This window comes from Euleptes europaea, chromosome 18 (genome assembly GCF_029931775.1).
Source record: "Euleptes europaea isolate rEulEur1 chromosome 18, rEulEur1.hap1, whole genome shotgun sequence".
NCBI lineage: Eukaryota > Metazoa > Chordata > Lepidosauria > Squamata > Sphaerodactylidae > Euleptes > Euleptes europaea.
This window is the reverse complement of record NC_079329.1, coordinates 38,953,578-38,971,796: the sequence shown is the minus strand read 5'-3', so window position 1 is coordinate 38,971,796 and position 18,219 is coordinate 38,953,578. Positions and strand designations below refer to the sequence as shown.

Genomic DNA, 18,219 nt, shown 5'->3' with positions numbered 1-18,219 from the left:
CTGAACTGTACTGCGCCGCCTCTATGTCTGGAGTGCTATCAGCCTACCCTGAATGTTGATGGGTTGTCATATCTTGAATTTGGATAAATATCCCTTCCTCAGTACAATCGGGGCTCAGAGATTTCTGCCCATTAGGGCCTCTGAGTCAGCAGCTGCAAATAAACTGTTTTCTTGAAATAACGATCTCGGGTCTCTCTCTCTCCCCCCCCCCCCCACGAACCCTTGTTTGCCATATCCGCATCTCCTACTACACGCATTAATTGGAGACTAGAAACTAGTGGAGAATTCTGGGAATTTACTCCTCCTCCCTCCCTCCCTCCCGCGGGCTCTCCTAGCAACAGAAATCGCGGCCCTTTCTCGGACGCCGTTCCCCCAAGACTACGTTTCCCAGCAACCATTGCGACGCCCCCTGCGCGCGCGGCCCCTTTTTTTTTTTTGACCATAGAGCCCTGCGTCCTTCCTCCCGTCTATGGCTTGACGCAGCGGCGAGGAAAGGTCCTAAGGGGCTTCCGGCGGAAGTGGGGCCCTGTGGTTCCGCCCGGCGTGAGTGAGCGAGTTTGGGCTTTTTTTTTTAAAGATGGCGGCTGCAGCGGGCTTGGAGTTCCAGCGAGCCCAGTCCTTGCTCAGCACCGACCGCGAGGCCTCCATCGGCATCCTTCACTCCATCGGTGAGCTGGGCCCGCCGCCGAGGGGGAGGGGAAGGGCCCTCCGGCGGCGGAGGGGAGCGGGCGGGCCCGAGGGAGCGAGCGAGGGAGGCGGGCGGGCGGTCTGGCCAGACCCGCTGCTGACTCACTGTGGGCTCCTCCGAGGGCAAGGGCCTGAGGGGGCTGCCTGGCCTCCGTGGGACGGGGCGAGCGGGCTGGCGGGCGCGAACTCGGACGGCGGAGCGGAGGCGAGGCTGGAGCCGGGCCCCGGGGCCGGGCAGCTGCCTCGGCCATCCCGAGGCTCGTTTCTCGGCCCTCGGTGTCAGGGCGGAGGAGGGACGCCAGAAGAGCCCCGCCGGCTCAGGCCAGCGAGGGTCCATCTCTTCCGGAATCCTGTCTCGCACAGGGGCCCGTCGGTTGGCTTGTAGGGCCAAACAAACAAGGCCCAGGGGCTAAAACACCCCCTGATGTTGTCTCCTGTGTGTGTTTAAAGCACTGTCAAGTCGCAGCTGACTTACGGCAGCCCAGTAGGGTTTTCAAGGCAAGTGATAAAGCAGAGGTGGCTGGCCATTGCCTGCCTCTGCATAGCAACCCTGGCCTCGCTGGTGTGACAGCAAGGTAGACTTCCCCTGACTGTGGAAGATCCACTGATTTAGCAATTTGTAATAATCTCTTTTCCTTCCTGTAAAATGTATTAGGGCAGCCAGGGAATAGCTTGTTGCTGGGCAGAATATCTCTGTATGTCTGTGTGCTAAGGAATTGGGGCAAGAGTCACGGAGGGTTACAGTAAACCATAACAAGAACTGGGTGAAACTATTACTCCACTGCCGCCTCGATGTCTGGAGTGTTATCAGCCTACCCTGAATGTTGATGGGTTGTCATATCTTGAATTTGGATAAATATCCCTTCCTCAGTATGATCGGGGCTCAGAGATTTCTGCCCATTAGGGCCTCTGAGTCAGCAGCTGCAAATAAACTGTTTTCTTGAATAATGATCACAGGTCTCTCTCTCCCCCCACGAACCCTTGTTTGCCGTATCACTGGTCTCCCATCCAACTACTAACCAGGGCCAACCCTGCTTAGCTTCTGATCTCTGATGTGATCAGTCTCCTAGGCAATAGCATTCAGAGGTTGACTGCTTCTGGATAGGGAGGCTGCCCCTTTAGTCACCATGGCTAGTAGCTGATGATGGATCGCTTTTGTGTGAATGTCTGGTCCCCTTTTAAGGCTGTCTGTGCTTGTGATCCTTGCTACAACCTTCAGCAGTGAATTCCCCAGTTTTGGCCCTTGCCCTGAATCTATTGCCCATCAGCTTCAATGGGTATCCCTGAGTTCTAGTGTTAATAGGGCAGGGAGTAAAAGTTCTTGTCAATCCACTTTCTCCCTCCCCTGAATGCTTTTATAAACCTCTATCATGGTCTGTGTTTGTCATCTTTCATTTTGAAACTGAACAGCCAATAATAGGAGAGGTTAAAGTGCTTGCTTTTTTTCCTAATAAGGAGTTTTGGTCCTTGAGTCATCTTGGTTACCCAGATCTGTAGACGATGGAGGTGGTTGGCTCCAGCAAATGCTGGGAAGGTGGTGTGAGGAGGAACTGGAGGCTTCTGTTTTACCAGCACCATTTTGATCTTGCCTACTCTCCTGATCCTATAGTTTCTTAGGTTGGCTGCTGGGTCTTCTGCTATCTTCCCTCATTGTCTTCCAACCGGTCCTGAGCTAACAGCTACCACCTTTGGCTTTAAAAAAGGGGGAAAGCAATGAGTAAAAGCCATGAGAAAGGACTGACAAGAAAGGCTGTTTGGCTGGTGGTGGGAGAGAGTTGGGCTTGGTTTGCTCCTGTGAGGAAAAGATAAGTGGCAGTGGGTTGATCTCCTTTGCTACTTTGAGGGTGGTTATTTTGACATGTGCTTACTAAAGAGGGTTTTATTTTTTAAAAAACAACAACAACCAAAGGTATGGCAGAGTGCAGAATCTGAGTGTGGTGGCTGGCCTGACAAAAGGGTTGTCAGTTCTTTGCTGCTCCCTTCTGTGCTTTTAATTGCACTTTGTGTTCAGGTACAGACTGGTAATAAGATACTTTTGTGTCACTTAAACTTAAATTGCTGATTGCTGGGAAATGAGGCTGTCCAGTTTCAAGCCAAGCTGTTTGCTGGTCAGTTAGCAAACCTCCCCAATCCCCAAAGGGGGGGGGAAAGTGTTTTGTGTGAATAAGGGATTTTGAAAGGAGCAAGAAGGAGGCTTGCCCTGGGCTTGGGAGATAGAGGGATGGCTGCTGTGAGATGGAAATGATGGTAGGGAAGGGATTGGGCTGAGCAGGGGAGCTGGATGAATGATGGAGAAGCTGTTAACAAGATAAGTCTGGGCTGTGTGCAGCAGGGGCTGCCATTCACACTTGGAAGGGCAGCGATCTCTGAGCTTGCTCATGCCTGTGTGACCCTTCTGACATCGCAGGGCATGTACCCTGTGGGTGCTCTCATCAAATAAGTTATGGTTTAAATTTGTTAATGGTTGCTGAGACAGGCCAGTGTACTTTACAGATGTAAATGTATGGCTGAGTCAGAATTGTCAGCAGAGGAATAAGAGTAACTGCTTTGAAGTGTTTGAACCATATATAAAGTTTGAAATGTCCCAAGGGCTGGAGTTTTTTAAAAAAAGTTCAGGAAGAGGATACTCCAGAAGTACTTTGATGTCACAGGCAGGAGCTTGAAAGCCTCCCTCTTTGGACTGCTCTTCTTCCTCTCGCCTTCATTTTTTTCATCCATTTGATCTTTTTGTTCTGGACTTAGGGCCACATTTCCATGAGCCATATTAAATTGGACAAAGCTCTTTTTCTTTCTCCCCTCAGCAGAATGAAACTAGCTTGAGAGCATCTCCTGCTTTCGAGGGTCTTTGCCTGTGTAGCATATTTATTTTACTTCATTTATACTCTGCTTTTGTCCCCAGTGGAAACCCAAAGCAGCTTTCTTACATAATTCTTCCCTCCTCCATTTTCTCCTCACAACAACCCTGTGAGGTAGGTTAGGCTGAGACTGTGGACCCTCCCAAAGGTCTCTTTGTAGCAGAGTGGAGGATTTGAACCTGGGTATGCCAGATCCTAATCCAACACTGTAACCACTGCATCACACGGGCTCTCTACTGACACTGGACAACAGGGGGAGAATGACTATTCTATAAAGGGCTCCAGACAAGAGGATCCCTGATCCTGTAACTTCTGGTGCAATTCTCTGTGATGGGTGCCTGGGGCAAGGGTGGGGGAAGATGATCTGATGCTGCTGTTATGCCTTTAAGGTGTTCTTGATGGGTCAGACAAGTGTACTCTGAGATGAGCCTGTTTTACACAGAAAGATAGATGCTCACTCTCTGTGCTGTGCAAAACACTTGATTGTACTGTCCTGAACGATTGTGTTCGTGAGACTATTGTAGATCACTCATGAATAAACATGCCCTGACCTGGATGGCCCAGGCTAGCAAGATCTCAGAAGCTAAGCAGGGTCAGCCCTGGTTAGTACTTGGATGGGTGACTACCAAGGAAGTCCAGGGTCGCTATGCAGATGAAGGCAATGGCACGCCACCTCTGTTAGTCACTTGCCTTGAAAATCCTACTAGGTTGCCATAAGTCAGCTGTGACTTGACAGCACTTTACACACACATGAATGACAATATTTCTCTATTGCCCTGTGTAATCCATCATAGGTGCTGCTGTTTCTGCAATCATTTATAAGGCAAGGTGGGCTGATAACTATTAGTTTTGCCAGAAGTGGTGGCTTCTCTTCCTTGGTGGGATATGTCTTTTGAATATGTAAACAAAACTACAAGGTGTAGTGATGAACTGTTAGTTTGTGACAAATGAGTGTTCAAAACTGGCTCCTGGTGTTGTTGAAGCCAGTCTTTTATGCTTGACAGGCAGTCTGTGTAGTCTTTGTTTCCTTGACTAATCTCTAGTTTACTGATTGATGTTCCCTGCAAGTAATAAATTGTACCACACAAAGCAGAAGTGTAGGTGACTCTGAATAGTCTTGGGTTTTTGGTCTGTCCTTTCATGAAGAGGCTTTAAAACTGTTGGCCTGCCTACTCTTCCTAGCTTCGGGAAGCTCTAACTGTAGCATCTTATTTACAGTATCCAGTGACACGCTAAGGAGTGAAGGAGATTGATCTCACTTGCATTCACTGTGAAAGTTTCTGCCAAACTGGCTGGATCACATAAAACGTCTTGTAAATGTAATGTTCTTTGTTCCTGTGCTGCCACTGAAAACTGGGTCCGAATGTTCCTTGTCAAGGATCCATGGATCCTAATTCCATTTGTCTTGCTGCCTTCTTTGCTGAATGCTGTCTCCCAAAGGTGCTTCTGACCCTCAAGAAGCAGGTTAACTTTAGAAAGGTCTGACTTCTCTCATAAAAACCTTGTCCTCATAGTGAAGCGTGATGTCCAAGAGAACGATGAAGAGGCAGTGCAGGTCAAAGAGCAAAGCATCTTGGAGCTGGGAGGTCTTCTCGCCAAAACGGGACAAGCTGAAGGTAAGTTTAAAATTGTTAAGTGCATCTCCTAGCAATGTCTCTGAAACAAAAGATCAGAGTGTAAAGCTTCGCTATGCTGCTTTTTCCCAGCTCACAATATCTGGCCTTGCCCCACCACTGGTATTGTTCTGGACAAAAAAGACACCTAGTTCAAATCCTGTTCTCTCCACCCCCACAACCCAAGGTAGACTTTCTATCCATCTACCAATCCCTCATAGACCAATTTAGATGACAGTGTATCACAAGCAAAAGAACATGCTTTTGCAGAAAGAGTGAAGCTATCTGTGCACAGTTGGATCACCTAGTGGTATTCCTGCAGTGGTACTTCTGGCCAGAGTCTGTCAGGGTGGTGGATGGAAAGGACTGGAAGGCATGCTGCTTTAATTCCCATTCACTTCCATACATTTTGAGAAAATGGTCCGAAACCTGGTTAGAAGGACTGCAGTGATGGTCCTGCATTCTGTTTTCGGGGCTCCCTGGATATAGAATTACACATAATTTGTTACGCAGAATGCTTTTGGATTTGGCTAATCATTTTATGTTGGAAAGATAAATCTCACAAGGTCTGAACTTGGGAATCGGTATAGAATGAAAATTAACTGCCTCCTGCCATGGACTTGCCTATTCTGGATGGGTTCATGCTCTCACCTTGATAAACAACTTAAGTCTGACTATGCAACTGCTGCCATCCATTCAGATATTGCAAAGTGATCTGTGTGTGAGGGGGAGGGAGGCTGCCTTGGAACACTACGATGCACTTGTTGCTGAGGGCTTGACATAAAGATCACACTGTTGCCTTAATTCCGGAGCAGCCTCAATAATTGGGACCTATAATGCCCTAAGTGGTCAGATCCTAGCAGTTCTTTCCATAATTGCTGCTTGCTGAGATCTGAGTAGTTGAGGTGTGGCTCCAGATCCCACATGCATGAGGCTAAGTCAATAACTGTTTTGGTCACAGCATCTTTTGTGGTGGCCCTGCATTTAGAAGATTTGACCCACAAGGAGGTCCACTAAGCATCAACATGTGTATAAGTATCAAGGTTGTTTTGTTCTACCACCACTCTTACAGGGCCATTCTAAGCCTTGTTCAAGGGACTTAGAATCACATAGTTGGAAGGGGCCATAGAGGGCATCTAGTCCAAACCCTGCTCAATGCAAGATCAACCTAAAGCATCCCTGACAAGTATTCATTCAGCTGCTGTTTGAAGACTGCCAGCGAAGGGGAGCTCACCACCTCCCTAGGTAGCCAGGTCTATTGCTGAACTACTACTCTTCCAGTATAACATTTTTCCCTAATATCCATCCTGTATATTTCCACCCATAATTTAAACCATTTATTGTGAGTCCTATCTTCTGCTGCCAACAGGAACAGTTCCCTGCCCTCCTCTAAGTGGCAGCCTTTCAAATACCTAAAGAGCAATCATGTCCCCTCTCAACCTCTTCTTTCTCAGACTGAACATTCCCAAGTCCCTCAGCCTTTCCTCGTAGGGCTTGGTCTCTAGGCCCCTGGTCATCCTTGTCGCTCTCCTCTGCACCTGCTCCATTTTGTCCACATCCTTTTAGAAGGGAGGCCTCCAGAACTGCACACAATGTAGAGTACAGCTGAACTATGACATCTTGCGATTAGGATGCTACTCCTCTGTTGATACACCCCAAGATCTCATTAGCCTTTTCTGTCACTGCATCATTCTGGCGGCTCATATTAAACTTATGGTCCACTCGAACCCCAAGATCCTGTTAACATGTCCTGTTACCCAGAAGTGTATCCCCCATCCAGTACGTGTCCATCTAATTTTTGCTACCCAGATGTAGAACTCAGCACACCCTTGTTGAATTGCATCTTGTTCATATCTGCCTGTTTTTCCAGATCTCATTGAATTCTGTATCTTCCAGTGTGTTCACTACTCGTCCCAATTTGGTGTCATCTGCAAATTCAATGAGTGGTCCCTCTGCTCCCTCATCCAGATCATTTATAAACATATTGAAAAGTACCAGGCCCAGAACTGAGCCCTGTGGCACCCCACTGGACACCTCCCTCCATTCAGATGAAATGCCATTGACAACTACTCTATGAGTGTGGTTCGCCAACCAGTTCCCTGTCCACCTAACTATCCTAGAATCCAGTCTGCAGTCCTCCAGTTTACCCATGAGAACATCAGGGGCAACCCTGTCAAAAGCTTTACTGAAATCCAGATAAACATCTTAGATGCAACTCTGTGTAGGATGGTGCCACTAGATGTCATTCATAGGTTTCTATAGTTGGGATTGGGAGCTCAAGGGTGTGTTTAACATATGCTGCCAACTTATTCTTACCATTCCTTTGTATGTTTTAATATCTTTCTGTGTGAGATATTTCAATTTGAAGTATACCATACTGAGGTCTTTCCCTCCCTTTTTTGAATCTTATTTGGCACAAGCTTATCAAGCGAATGGTTATTGATAAGCCTGGAATTTTAAAACACTTTGCATGATTATTGTATTGTATTTATATGGCTGTTATATTCTGGCTCAGAACCTTGCATCTAAAGGCTCTGCTCCATGATGGAGCCTGCTCAAAGATGCCTCGTACACTGGGGGTGGCCAGTTCTGGGCTTCTGGTGCCTTCTGTTGCACCTGAGCCACATTGGCTAACTCCTTTGTCTCTAATGCAGAGCTTGGAGGACTCTTGAAATATGTGCGTCCATTCTTGAACTCCATCAGCAAGGCGAAGGCAGCTCGCTTGGTTCGGTCTCTGCTAGACCTGTTCCTGGACATGGAGGCAGCAACGGGACAAGAGGTGAGGCTGTTGGCATTAGGGTGCAGAACTGCAGTGACTCTCGGGTCCAGGCACAGGTCCAGTGGGCCATGTTTAGAGGAAAGCAGTCAGAAGTGCACCCAGAGGATGCTACTGGGGGGGGGGGGCGGGTGCGCAGCAGCAGCAGACCTTGAAGAAAGGTGTGGCGGTGTTTTCTTTTTCTAAGGTCGACTTGTGTCTTGAATGCATTGAGTGGGCCAAATCAGAGAAGAGGACGTTCCTGCGCCAAGCTCTGGAGGTATGTTTTAAAATTATCATTCCGTGTGTTTGGTTATCTAGCCTTTTGTGAAGTTAAGCTGTGCACTCTGGCCTCTCTTTACCTGGAAGTCCGCCGGCCTGTCAAGTGGCTCCTTATGCCCACACTGCTGGTGTCTGTTTGGTTCTAGACCAACCAGTTATTGCCGACAGTCTCAAAGTATTACTTTGGGTCTGACAGTTCTGTACTTACGACTTTAAAATGCACCATCCCTTTGCATGTTCTGAGGATGTTTAAGGTGGGCAGTCACTCTCCTTGTGTGCTTGTGACAAAAATTGAGAAATCATGACTGGAGCAGGCTTTACTTGGTCATAACAAACACCTGCTAATGCCCTTTCTTCTTGAGAGATGGTCCAGTTATTCGGTATAGGGCATTTTGGGAAGGGGTGTTGGCGTGACTGTTCTGAGTCTTGCTTTCTTGGCTGCAGGCAAGATGATCGGCAGTTAGCGCTTTGTGCATCTTTGGTCCATCACTCTCATCTCTGGGATCCAGTTCCCACTGTTAAGAGCATCTTCCCCCCTTTCCCCCCCCAATATCTTTTTATTGATTTTCAAGAAAGAAAAAAAGGAAAACCAAAATTGATAGGTATATATGTACAATCAATACATAGATAAAGAACAAGAACAAGACTGGGAATGGAACAGATCCAACCTATCATACAAATAATCTTAATATTTATAGCTATAATTATAACTATATTTATAACTATGCCAGTTCAAACCTTTCTCACCTGTTATACTGATGGTAAAATAATCTCTTAAGATTGTTAGATAGTCTAACCCAATATATATTTGAAATGTTCCTTGATTTATAGATTGTCACACGCCTTGTACATTAGCAATCACACGCCTTGTATGTTAGCAATCACTCGATCTTATTCTGTATATGGTTGCTGGTGTTTTTTTATTTTTCTCTTAAAAAGTTGTCACAATAAACTTATTAATAATCTTCCCCTTGAAGCTCACTGTAGTTTTTTCTGTGCATTGTGTTATCCAACTGCTGTCTCTTGCTCTCCTCGTTAAGCCTCCCTGGCAGGGGCCTTGCCTGTTCCTTGCCAAGTATACATTCTACTTCCAGGCTAGTTCCTAAAAGTATTTGTGTGCATGTCAAGTGCAGTCAGATCACTTCCAACTTATGGTGACCCCTAGTGGGGTTATCAAGGCATGCAGAAGTGTTTTACCATTACCTGCCTCTGAGTAGCATCCCTGGACTTCCTTGGTGGTCTCCCATCCAAATGCTAACCAGGGCCAACCTTGCTTAGCTTCTGAGATCTGATGAGATTGGGCTAACCTGGGCCATCCAGGTCAGGGCAGAGACAAAGTGAGGTGCCATTGCCTGCTTCTGCATAGCAACCCTGGACTTCCTTGGTGGTCTCTCATCCAAGTACTAACAAGGGTTGGCCCTGCTTAGCTTCCGAGATCTGATGAGATTGGGCTAGCCTGGGCTGGAATGGTCAGGGTATATGTATTTGCAGTTTAGTTTTAATTAAAATTCATTTTTTAAACTTTTCTAGGCAAGGCTGGTGTCTTTGTACTTTGACACTAAAAGGTACCAGGAGGCATTGCAATTAGGTAAGATGATGTCCAGCTGGAATTAACATTACCTTATGCTGTAGATTGTATTCCCTAAAGGTTTTCACACAACACCTTTTGAGTGAGTAAAAAGCTCAAAAAGAGAAAATATTTCACAGGAATGTTTTAGTGCTCTCCCAAATTTTCCAGTCTTAGAAAAATTGGGGAAAGGCCTCGGGGTGTGGGTGTTCCAGGCCATCACAGTTCTAAGGAGGACACAACTTGGTTTATATACCTTCTTTTGTTAAGGTTGGAAAGAATAAGAAACTACTTACTGTAGCCCTGGACCTGTTTCACACAAGCCTGATCATTGCATGATTGCAACATCGTGATGACCTGTATGAGTGAAATGGCAATTTAGCACCACAGAGAGGACTTCTATACTGTTTCAAGTGCTCGGTATTTCAGTCCGTACATTCAGCTGCCAAGTGCAGAGAAAACTGGTGATGTCTGTGCAAGTGTAAATGTGGCAGGTCCGCAAGCAGCACTTCAGGATCAGGGCAAAAGCTAGGCAGAGTCTGTATCCATTTCAAGTTTGCCAGATGCTTGGAAAGAAAAGTAGGCCTGTACCTTCACCCTGTACCTTCACCCTGTGTGCTGGCTGACTTCTGATCCATCCCAAACATCATAACAATGAAAGGGTGGCCAGTCTGGGCTGGATTCTTTATGAATCCAGAATAGGATTGTTCTAATGTTTCTTCAATTGCTGAATGCAGTCAGTTGGGCACACATGCAGTAGTCTGTTTGGAAGGGCAGCTCCTGCCACCCTGTTTGGAGAGGAGAAAGGAATGTGTCTCTCATTGGTGATGAGACTTTTATTTGTTTCATATGTATCCTGCTCTTCTTCCCAAGTCTCTCAGGGGCAGCATTCCAGCCTCCTGACCATCTCGAGAGAGAATGACTTGCCCAAGATCCCTCAGTGAACTTTGTTGCTGAACTGCAGGGTGGATCTAGCTCTCCCCATTAGAAGTGAACCCTCTAGCCATTATGCCACGCTGGTGCTCTATGCCTTAACTGCTTTTTTTTTGTTTCATTGTCAAGATCAGGACAAAGCATTTAAGAAACCAGTCAAAGAGAAGCTGCTGACCTTTAGTAAAAGGGGTTTCTCAGAAGGCTAGCTCCAGTATATTGCTTTTTCCAGGCTCACAGCTTTTGCGGGAGTTGAAGAAGATGGATGACAAGGCCCTGTTAGTGGAAGTCCAGCTGCTAGAGAGCAAGACCTATCATGCCTTGAGCAACCTGCCAAAAGCGAGAGCAGCATTAACCTCTGCCCGAACCACAGCCAACGCGATATATTGCCCACCCAAGCTGCAGGCAGCCCTGGATATGCAGTCAGGTAGGCTGTGCTGATGGGCCATATTTGTGTCTATTCGTTGGTTTATCTTTTTGTTTGGCCAATGCCTCTAGTTATGATAGATGTCAAGGCAATGCATGTCCGAAAACGGAGGTGGTGCTTCCATGCTTGCTTGGCTGTGGGCCTGATAACCTCTCACAGGACAAGCAGCAGAATTTTTAGAACAAGGGTGACAAACAGAATTGTAACATTAGAACCACCTGCTGCAGGAAAGTGAGGGTTTTCCTCCGAAGAGGCTTTTGGAAGAAGCTTGTCAGAGATGCTGTAGAGACTTGGTATGCTGCTGTGGGTTAAGATGAGTATATGTTGAGGTTTTTCCATCGCACGGGATTCTGTAGTAAAATCCAAAATGTAGAAATAAGCCTTAGCTGCTCTTTGGAGTACCTCATGCAAGAAGGAAGCAATTCTCACTAGAGCTTGGAAAACTGGCCACATCTCCCCTTCTGCTGTTCTGCGGGTGGGCCTGTGATAGTCTAACTCCAGACCTGTTCTTTTTTTTGCCTCCTGTTTCCAACAGGCATCATCCATGCAGCAGAAGAGAAAGACTGGAAGACTGCATATTCTTATTTTTACGAGGCATTCGAGGGTTACGACTCCATCGACAGCCCCAAAGCCATCACGGCGTTGAAATACATGTTGCTGTGCAAGATCATGCTGAACTTGTACGTCGAAGGAATGCCAGAGTGCAGGCCCCAGCCCCTCTGTTTCCTCCCCCCCCCCCAGTTCAGAGCACTCTGCAGCCAGGACACCTGCTGTAATCTGGGAGCCCTTAGTGTGGGAGACTTTTGTGGTTGAGAAAGGAGGAGAAAGAATTAAGGGTCACAGTGCCAAAGTTGAGCAGAATATTTGCCTTCTAACTGGTGGAAGTCTCATCCAGACCCCTCTCAGGCAGAATCTTACTGTTACAAGAACGTGACCTCCAAAGCTGCTGATGTGAACTCTCCCGTGTGCCTGTGGAGGCAAGGCTGTGCTTGCCTTCATTGGAAAGGAAGCAGGATCCCCACGAGAGGGAAGGATCTGCTGGATTCTGCTCTCCCTGACTCCTCAATGTGCGCATTTCTAAGCATTTTGCGGTGCACACCTCTTCCAGGAAGGCCAAAGGGAAGATGCAGATCCTCGTGATTAGCTTCTTCTGAGAGAGAGAGAGAGGGAAGCTGTCTGCTGGTTTCCTTCCCCAGGGTCGAGGGGCAACCCTTCTGGGGAAAGAGAAGCTGTGGAAATCTTTCCACCAGTAGCCTTCAGCCCCTGACACGTAACACACAGGCAGGAGCTGTTTTCCTTGGTGAGGTTTCTCACCAGGGGTTGGTGTGGCTGCTTACACTTGCCCTCTTGATCCATTTCCCTCCCACTCTCCATCCTCTGTGCTGCATGTATCAGCCCATCTCCTCAGCCGCCTTCTCTACTATATTCAAACCCACCACCATTTCCCCCATTCGCAAAAAAATTTTTTTGAAAAATCCCTTAACCTTCCTTTCCAGCTGCCACCTGATTTCCCAACTGCTCTTTGCAGATGTTGAAGCCTCTTTTCTGAAATGAAGCAGATATGGATCTCTTCGGTGCCTGGATAGGGGGCTGCTTGGCAGGGTAGAAATGCAGCAAATAAGTAAAATCTGTCTTCGACTATGTCATTGCAACATTGCAAAAATAGGACCCTTCAGCAACCCAAAAGGTCTCCTGTTCCTTAAACAAACCCACTGTTTCTCCCTGGCTGCCCCTTATGCCTGGAACTGGTGCCCAGAACTCTTGAGTCATGCCATCTCTCTTGCGTTCTTCAAATCTCTCCAAAACCTTTCCTGGGGACACTTTGGTGCAACCTGAACCTGATCCTTCCTTGCTGAAGCTAAGTCTAAGCACATATGACCCTTCTCTTCCCCCGTCCCTTTGTCTTCTTTATGGCCCACTTCATTAGCTTCTCAGGACAGGGGTCTGTTGTCTCTTACCCTGAAAAAAGACATGTGCATAGGTGGCTCCACATCAGTATCGTGTAAGGGTTCAGGACTTTTCCTCCTTGGATGCTATGGACTCAGGCAGTCTTGCATGGTGTCTGACTTTTGCAAAAGAGTCCTTTGAGTAATACTTAAGAGCGGACCAGAATGCAGAGCGGGGGGGGGGCATGGGTGACGTAGAGGTTGCCACTGGGTCGCCTGTATTCGTGACCACGATGAATCAACATTTCTTGCTTTGTGTTCTCTCCCCAGGCCTGAGGATGTGCAGGCCCTGGTGAGTGGCAAGCTTGCCCTACGATATGCTGGCAGACAGGTATGGAAATGCTGTCATCTTCTTTCCTTGGAGAGTCTTTCAGCCCTAACTATAATTTTCTAGAGAATTTGGCTGCCTTGCGGGCAGGTCTCTGCCCCAGGGAATGCTCAGACTGTCTCCGCAGCACCACAATTGCAGTCTGGCCATTCTCTGCTGTCCAAGTTGAAGATCTTTTGTCCAGATTGCTTATTTTCAGCAGTTGCTTCTGTGATTTGGCCGTTGTCTTCGAGCAAGGGCCAATTTCACATTTTCTCAAGGTTCTTTTCCATATTTCCTTTTGAGCTACTAAAGGATTCCCCTCCCCCTTGGAAGTGTGAATATTGAAGGATTCTCCTGAAGTGTGAATGGCACAGACACCACGTGCATTTGCTGTGGCCCAGCCTAACACCGACACTGGCTCTTCTTTTCTTTGCAGACAGAAGCACTGAAGTGTGTGGCACAGGCCAGTAAAAATCGATCACTGGATGACTTCAAGAAGGTGAGTCAGCAGATCAAGAAAGGAATTGATTTTTCTGATATGGGAAAAGTTCAGTTCCTGTCTTTTGAACACTGGAAGCACGGAGATACTTGGTGGTATTGGTGATATGTGGAGTCTGTAGCAATGACATCTAAACTTGCTCAGGTCTGCTTAGCCCATTTGATTCTGGGAGCTATATTGGACTCAGGTGCAATCTGTGTGGGAGGAACTGGGGAAAGAGGACTAGGATTCCCTTATTCCACATCACTGGAAACACCTGTGTCACTGGTGTGTGTTTAGGAATTTCATGCTGTCTTCTCTGACCATGAGGGCTAGAACTCTGTTCTTCATTAAATGAAAGTTCAGCTTTCCAGGATCCTGCAAAAGCCCTGAGACTTGATGCGACATAATGCTCTTTTGTGTCTTGCAGCATAGTGTGGATATGTTACTAGTTAGGGTGCTTTTGTCCTGACCTGGATAGCCCAGGCCAGCCCGATCTCATCCGATCTTGGAAGCTAAGCAGAGTTGCCCTGATTAGTATTTGGATGGGAGACCACCAAGGTTTAAGCAAATAGGCGGCATGTAATAATAGGTGGGCTAGCTCCAGCACTTGCACCGCCTGGGTTGGATGTAAATTAGTTAGGGAAACAAAACTCATACTCTTTAATGCAGATCTTAGCCCTCATATTTTGAGGGTGTAAAACTAGATTTGAAAGTATGGTCATCATCTAGTGAAGCCTCAAAGTCTGAACAGCATTTCTAGTGGTTGAAGCTCTGTATCATGTTCCATCCTTGCCTATGAGTAGTCTTTGGAAACTAAATTGCATGCAAGATGTGAAAGTTCCACCACCTCTTTTTCTCGGAGTAGAATTCCAAATGTTGTAAAATGCAGCATGTTCATGGCCTTGTACTCTAGGCAAGGATTGGTCTTCTGGGGGTGGGAACCAGGGAAAAGCTTCACTCTGCTGGCTGGGATGGGTTGCGAGCTATTTCTTTGCTCACATCGCAGATTTAAACTGACACTCTTATCTTCTGCAGGCTCTGAAAGATTATAAAGTGGAACTCAGGGACGACCCCATCATTAATACACATTTGGGCAAACTTTATGATAACTTACTGGAACAGAATCTGATCCGGGTCATTGAGCCGTTTTCCAGAGTGCAGGTAAGGACATGTTCTGCAGCGTCCAAACCCAGTGTTCTGGCTCCAGAAGGTGCTGGTGGTCACATGCTTTGATTTCCCAGTTAAATATTGAAAGCCAACAATCTCCTTTCCTGGCAAAGCATGTGGGCATTGAGGATTGAACACACATGGAATAATGCTAGTTGTGGGCAGCAGTTGCTGCTTTTGGATCACTTACTATCATTGCTCCAAGTGGCCTTGGTATATACTTTAAAATGTAACTTTCATCAGTATTGACAGAAGAGTGAATTCTCTGTTAAATGCTGTGTGAATCTCCCCTTGTGTTTCTCTGCTGGGGGGTTGTTTTCTGTGCGGTTGGTTAGGGGCTGGAGTGATGGATGAAACTTCGGGGTAGGAAGATGGTTGGAAAGGTTTATAAGAGAACAAGACTGGATTGATGCATCAGTTGAGTGATTTAGATGGTGGCTGCTGTGTTGTTCTTGTGTTTATCATAGAGTTGGAAGAGGCCATACAGGCCATCTAGTCTAACCTCCTGCTCAACGCAGGATAAGCCTAGAGCATCCCAGAAGTGTTTGTCCAGCCACTGCTTGAAGACTGCCAGAGAGGGGAGCTCACCACCTCCCTAGGCAGCTGATTCCACTGCTCAACTACTCTTACCATAAAAAATCCCTATATACCTACCAAATTCTGCAGTGCCATTGTTGAGCAGAGGTTATAGGAAAATCCGGAATGGATTGTCCCAGGTAATTGGTTTGTGCTGACCTCTTCAAGATTGTGTTGCATTAGGGAGAAAATGAACCTAGTCAGATGGGTACGAGGAGTAACCAGTGGGAGAATGGGAGCCATTTACACTGCCATCTAAAAGTTAACAATATACAGAGTCAGCCAATTTGCAGGGTCTGCCCACAGTTTCTGTGAGCTTTAAGCAGCTTTGCTTGGCTAGCTTTATTGTGAAAACCACCAAGACTTCTATTCTGTTTCCTTCTTTTCTCAACTTCTTTTGCAGATTGAACACATATCTAGCCTTATCAAGTTGTCAAAGGTAAGAGCCTGGGCCACAAACAGGCGGGGCAAGGTGTCATTCAGGTGGATGGTATTGATCGCTGCCATTGTCGGGGCAGCTGTGAAGAAAGGAACCCTCTGTTTAAGAAACACAACCAAAACTGCTTTAAGGAGCTGATCTTTCTTGATGCTCTTTAAGAGTAATATCCTCTTCTGTCTCATAGCTGAAAGAATAAAACATGAATGCCATTAAAGGTTTTGTTAAACTCCAGCAACAATATGCACAAATACTTCTGCTGGGTGGCTGAAACATTAGGAATAGTCCTGCGTTGGAATGCATTGATCTGCACTATTGAATAGAAAACGATTCATCCTCCAGAACCAATTTGTGACTAGAGTCCCTTGACTTGTGAGAGAAGGGCAGCACCTTCCTAGTTCCCTCTAAGGCACGTCTGGTGTGCCATGTAGATGTTGTGATTGTCACCACCTGAGCCACAGCAATTTGTGGCTGGCTAAATGTGTTGGCCCACCGTTAGCCCAAAGAGGCTGACTGTCTTCTGGTTCCATTTCAGGCGGATGTGGAAAGGAAACTCTCACAGATGATCCTGGACAAGAAGTTCCACGGTGAGTGTCCTCCTGGTGCCTGATACTCCCGTTCACTTTCCAACCAGGGGCTCAGCAGCGAGGGAACTGGCTGGGCTCCCTTGGACCTTAAGCCGCTTGTCCCAACTGTTCTGTGGTTTCTGGGTCATGATGTGCATTTGTGGATGGTTAGGAGCACCATGGACGAACAACAGAAGGCTGAGTTAAGTCCAAGGAGTCCGTTGCACCTCTTGGGGGGGGTCATTGAGAGCCGCCATTATGTAGTGGTGAGGGTGTCAGACGAGAGTCTGGGAGACCCAGTTTTGAATCCCACCTCTGCCATGGAAGCTTGCTGGATGACCTTGGGCCTGTCTCTCTCTCAGCCTAACCTACCTCACAGGGTTGTTGTGAGACTAAAATGGAGGAGGGGAGAGTGATGTAAGCCAATTCGGGTCCTGACTAGAGAGAAATGCAAGGTATCAGTGAAGCAACCATCCTGATTGGTCCCAGCTGCGCCCATCTAACAGTGGTGCTGCCATCTTGGAAATGGGCTCTGTTGGTTTTGGTGGCAGTGAAAAAAGCGGTTTGTGGGAAAGTGGCGCGTTCCAGATAAGTTTAACTTGAGGCCCCTTTTTCTCCTCGTTAGGGATCCTTGACCAAGGGGAAGGCGTCCTGATCATTTTTGATGAACCGCCTGTAGACAAAACGTACGAAGCTGCTCTGGAGACCATTCAAAACATGAGCAAAGTAGTGGATTCGCTATACAACAAAGCCAAGAAGCTAACATAGGTGAGGGGCTCCTGCAGCCCACTCTGCGGGCTCTGACCGATTTCTTGGTGCCCTTCTGGGAGGACTGTTCAGTTTAAGTGACGTGGCTCCGTCTTTTCTTTTTTGTCTTTCTTGCAGAGTTGGGAACTGTTGCCTGTTGCTTTGGAGAGTGGGTGCGTGAAATCCTTTTTGGGGGGGAACAAAAGGCTGGAAGACTGGTGGTTTTTTTCTCCCCCCCTCCCCCATTTTGCTCTACTTTTTCACTTGGAAAGTTTTAAGACTTCCTCATCTGATCCATCCTGTCTATACAATTGTGTGTTCCAGTTTCCATGTAACCTTTCACCTGCTGAACTTTGTACTGGGATGGGGAAATAATGTTTTAAAAAGGAAAAAGATTTTTTTGGTGGGGATGGGGCAGTGGAGGGAGGGGAGGAAGCAGTGGCTGTATCCTGAATAAAAGGAGAGGCTTACGCTACCTTTCAATTTTAAAAAAAGTGCTTCCCATTTTCTTGTGGGTGGTGGGAGGGTTAATTGTATGTCGGTGGTAGGAATTCAGCCACTAAAGGAGTGCTCCACATGGGAATGAAATTCTTCCATAGATGGCAGTTCACTTGCACACTGTGTACCATACTACCATTGTATGCATGTGTGCATGCACGCAGAAGCTGTGGCCAGTTGCAGCATCTTGCGTGCCAGCAAACAACCCCTGTGGGTTTTGCTCAAACTCCCTCTAAAGGAGAGCTTTCCTTGCGGGATTTGTTGTCACTTGTGAAGCAGCCAGTTAAAGAGCAGGAGCTGGTGTTTAAAATTTGGAAAGTCAGGCAGCCAACGTGAAATCGGCTTGCTGTCCTCTGACAGTGACACTACGGAAGAG

At 47.0% G+C, this 18,219-nt stretch overlaps 1 protein-coding gene across 1 annotated transcript; it reads left to right on the top strand.

Annotated features, from left to right (window-relative positions):
* Positions 1-538: 538 nt before the first annotated feature.
* PSMD11 (proteasome 26S subunit, non-ATPase 11) lies at positions 539-17,797 on the top strand. Its single transcript, XM_056863322.1, has 14 exons — positions 539-668; positions 5,057-5,158; positions 7,810-7,934; positions 8,119-8,190; positions 9,723-9,780; positions 10,922-11,116; positions 11,652-11,796; positions 13,333-13,393; positions 13,809-13,871; positions 14,889-15,014; positions 16,000-16,035; positions 16,568-16,619; positions 17,224-17,366; positions 17,484-17,797. Exons 1-13 carry the CDS (start codon positions 578-580, stop codon positions 17,364-17,366), a joined length of 1,269 nt encoding a protein of 422 aa, XP_056719300.1. The 5' UTR covers positions 539-577; the 3' UTR covers positions 17,484-17,797.
* Positions 17,798-18,219: the final 422 nt, after the last annotated feature.

What these genes read in the sequence shown, in the direction of transcription:
- PSMD11 (XM_056863322.1), top strand. Translation starts at nt 578, where the DNA reads ATGGCGGCTGCAGCGGGCTTGGAGTTCCAGCGAGCCCAGTCCTTGCTC. An exon ending in CGGCATCCTTCACTCCATCG is followed by an intron (nt 669 to 5,056) that starts GTGAGCTGGGCC and finishes TTGTCCTCATAG; the next exon opens with TGAAGCGTGATGTCCAAGAG. An exon ending in GCCTTATCAAGTTGTCAAAG is followed by an intron (nt 16,036 to 16,567) that starts GTAAGAGCCTGG and finishes GTTCCATTTCAG; the next exon opens with GCGGATGTGGAAAGGAAACT.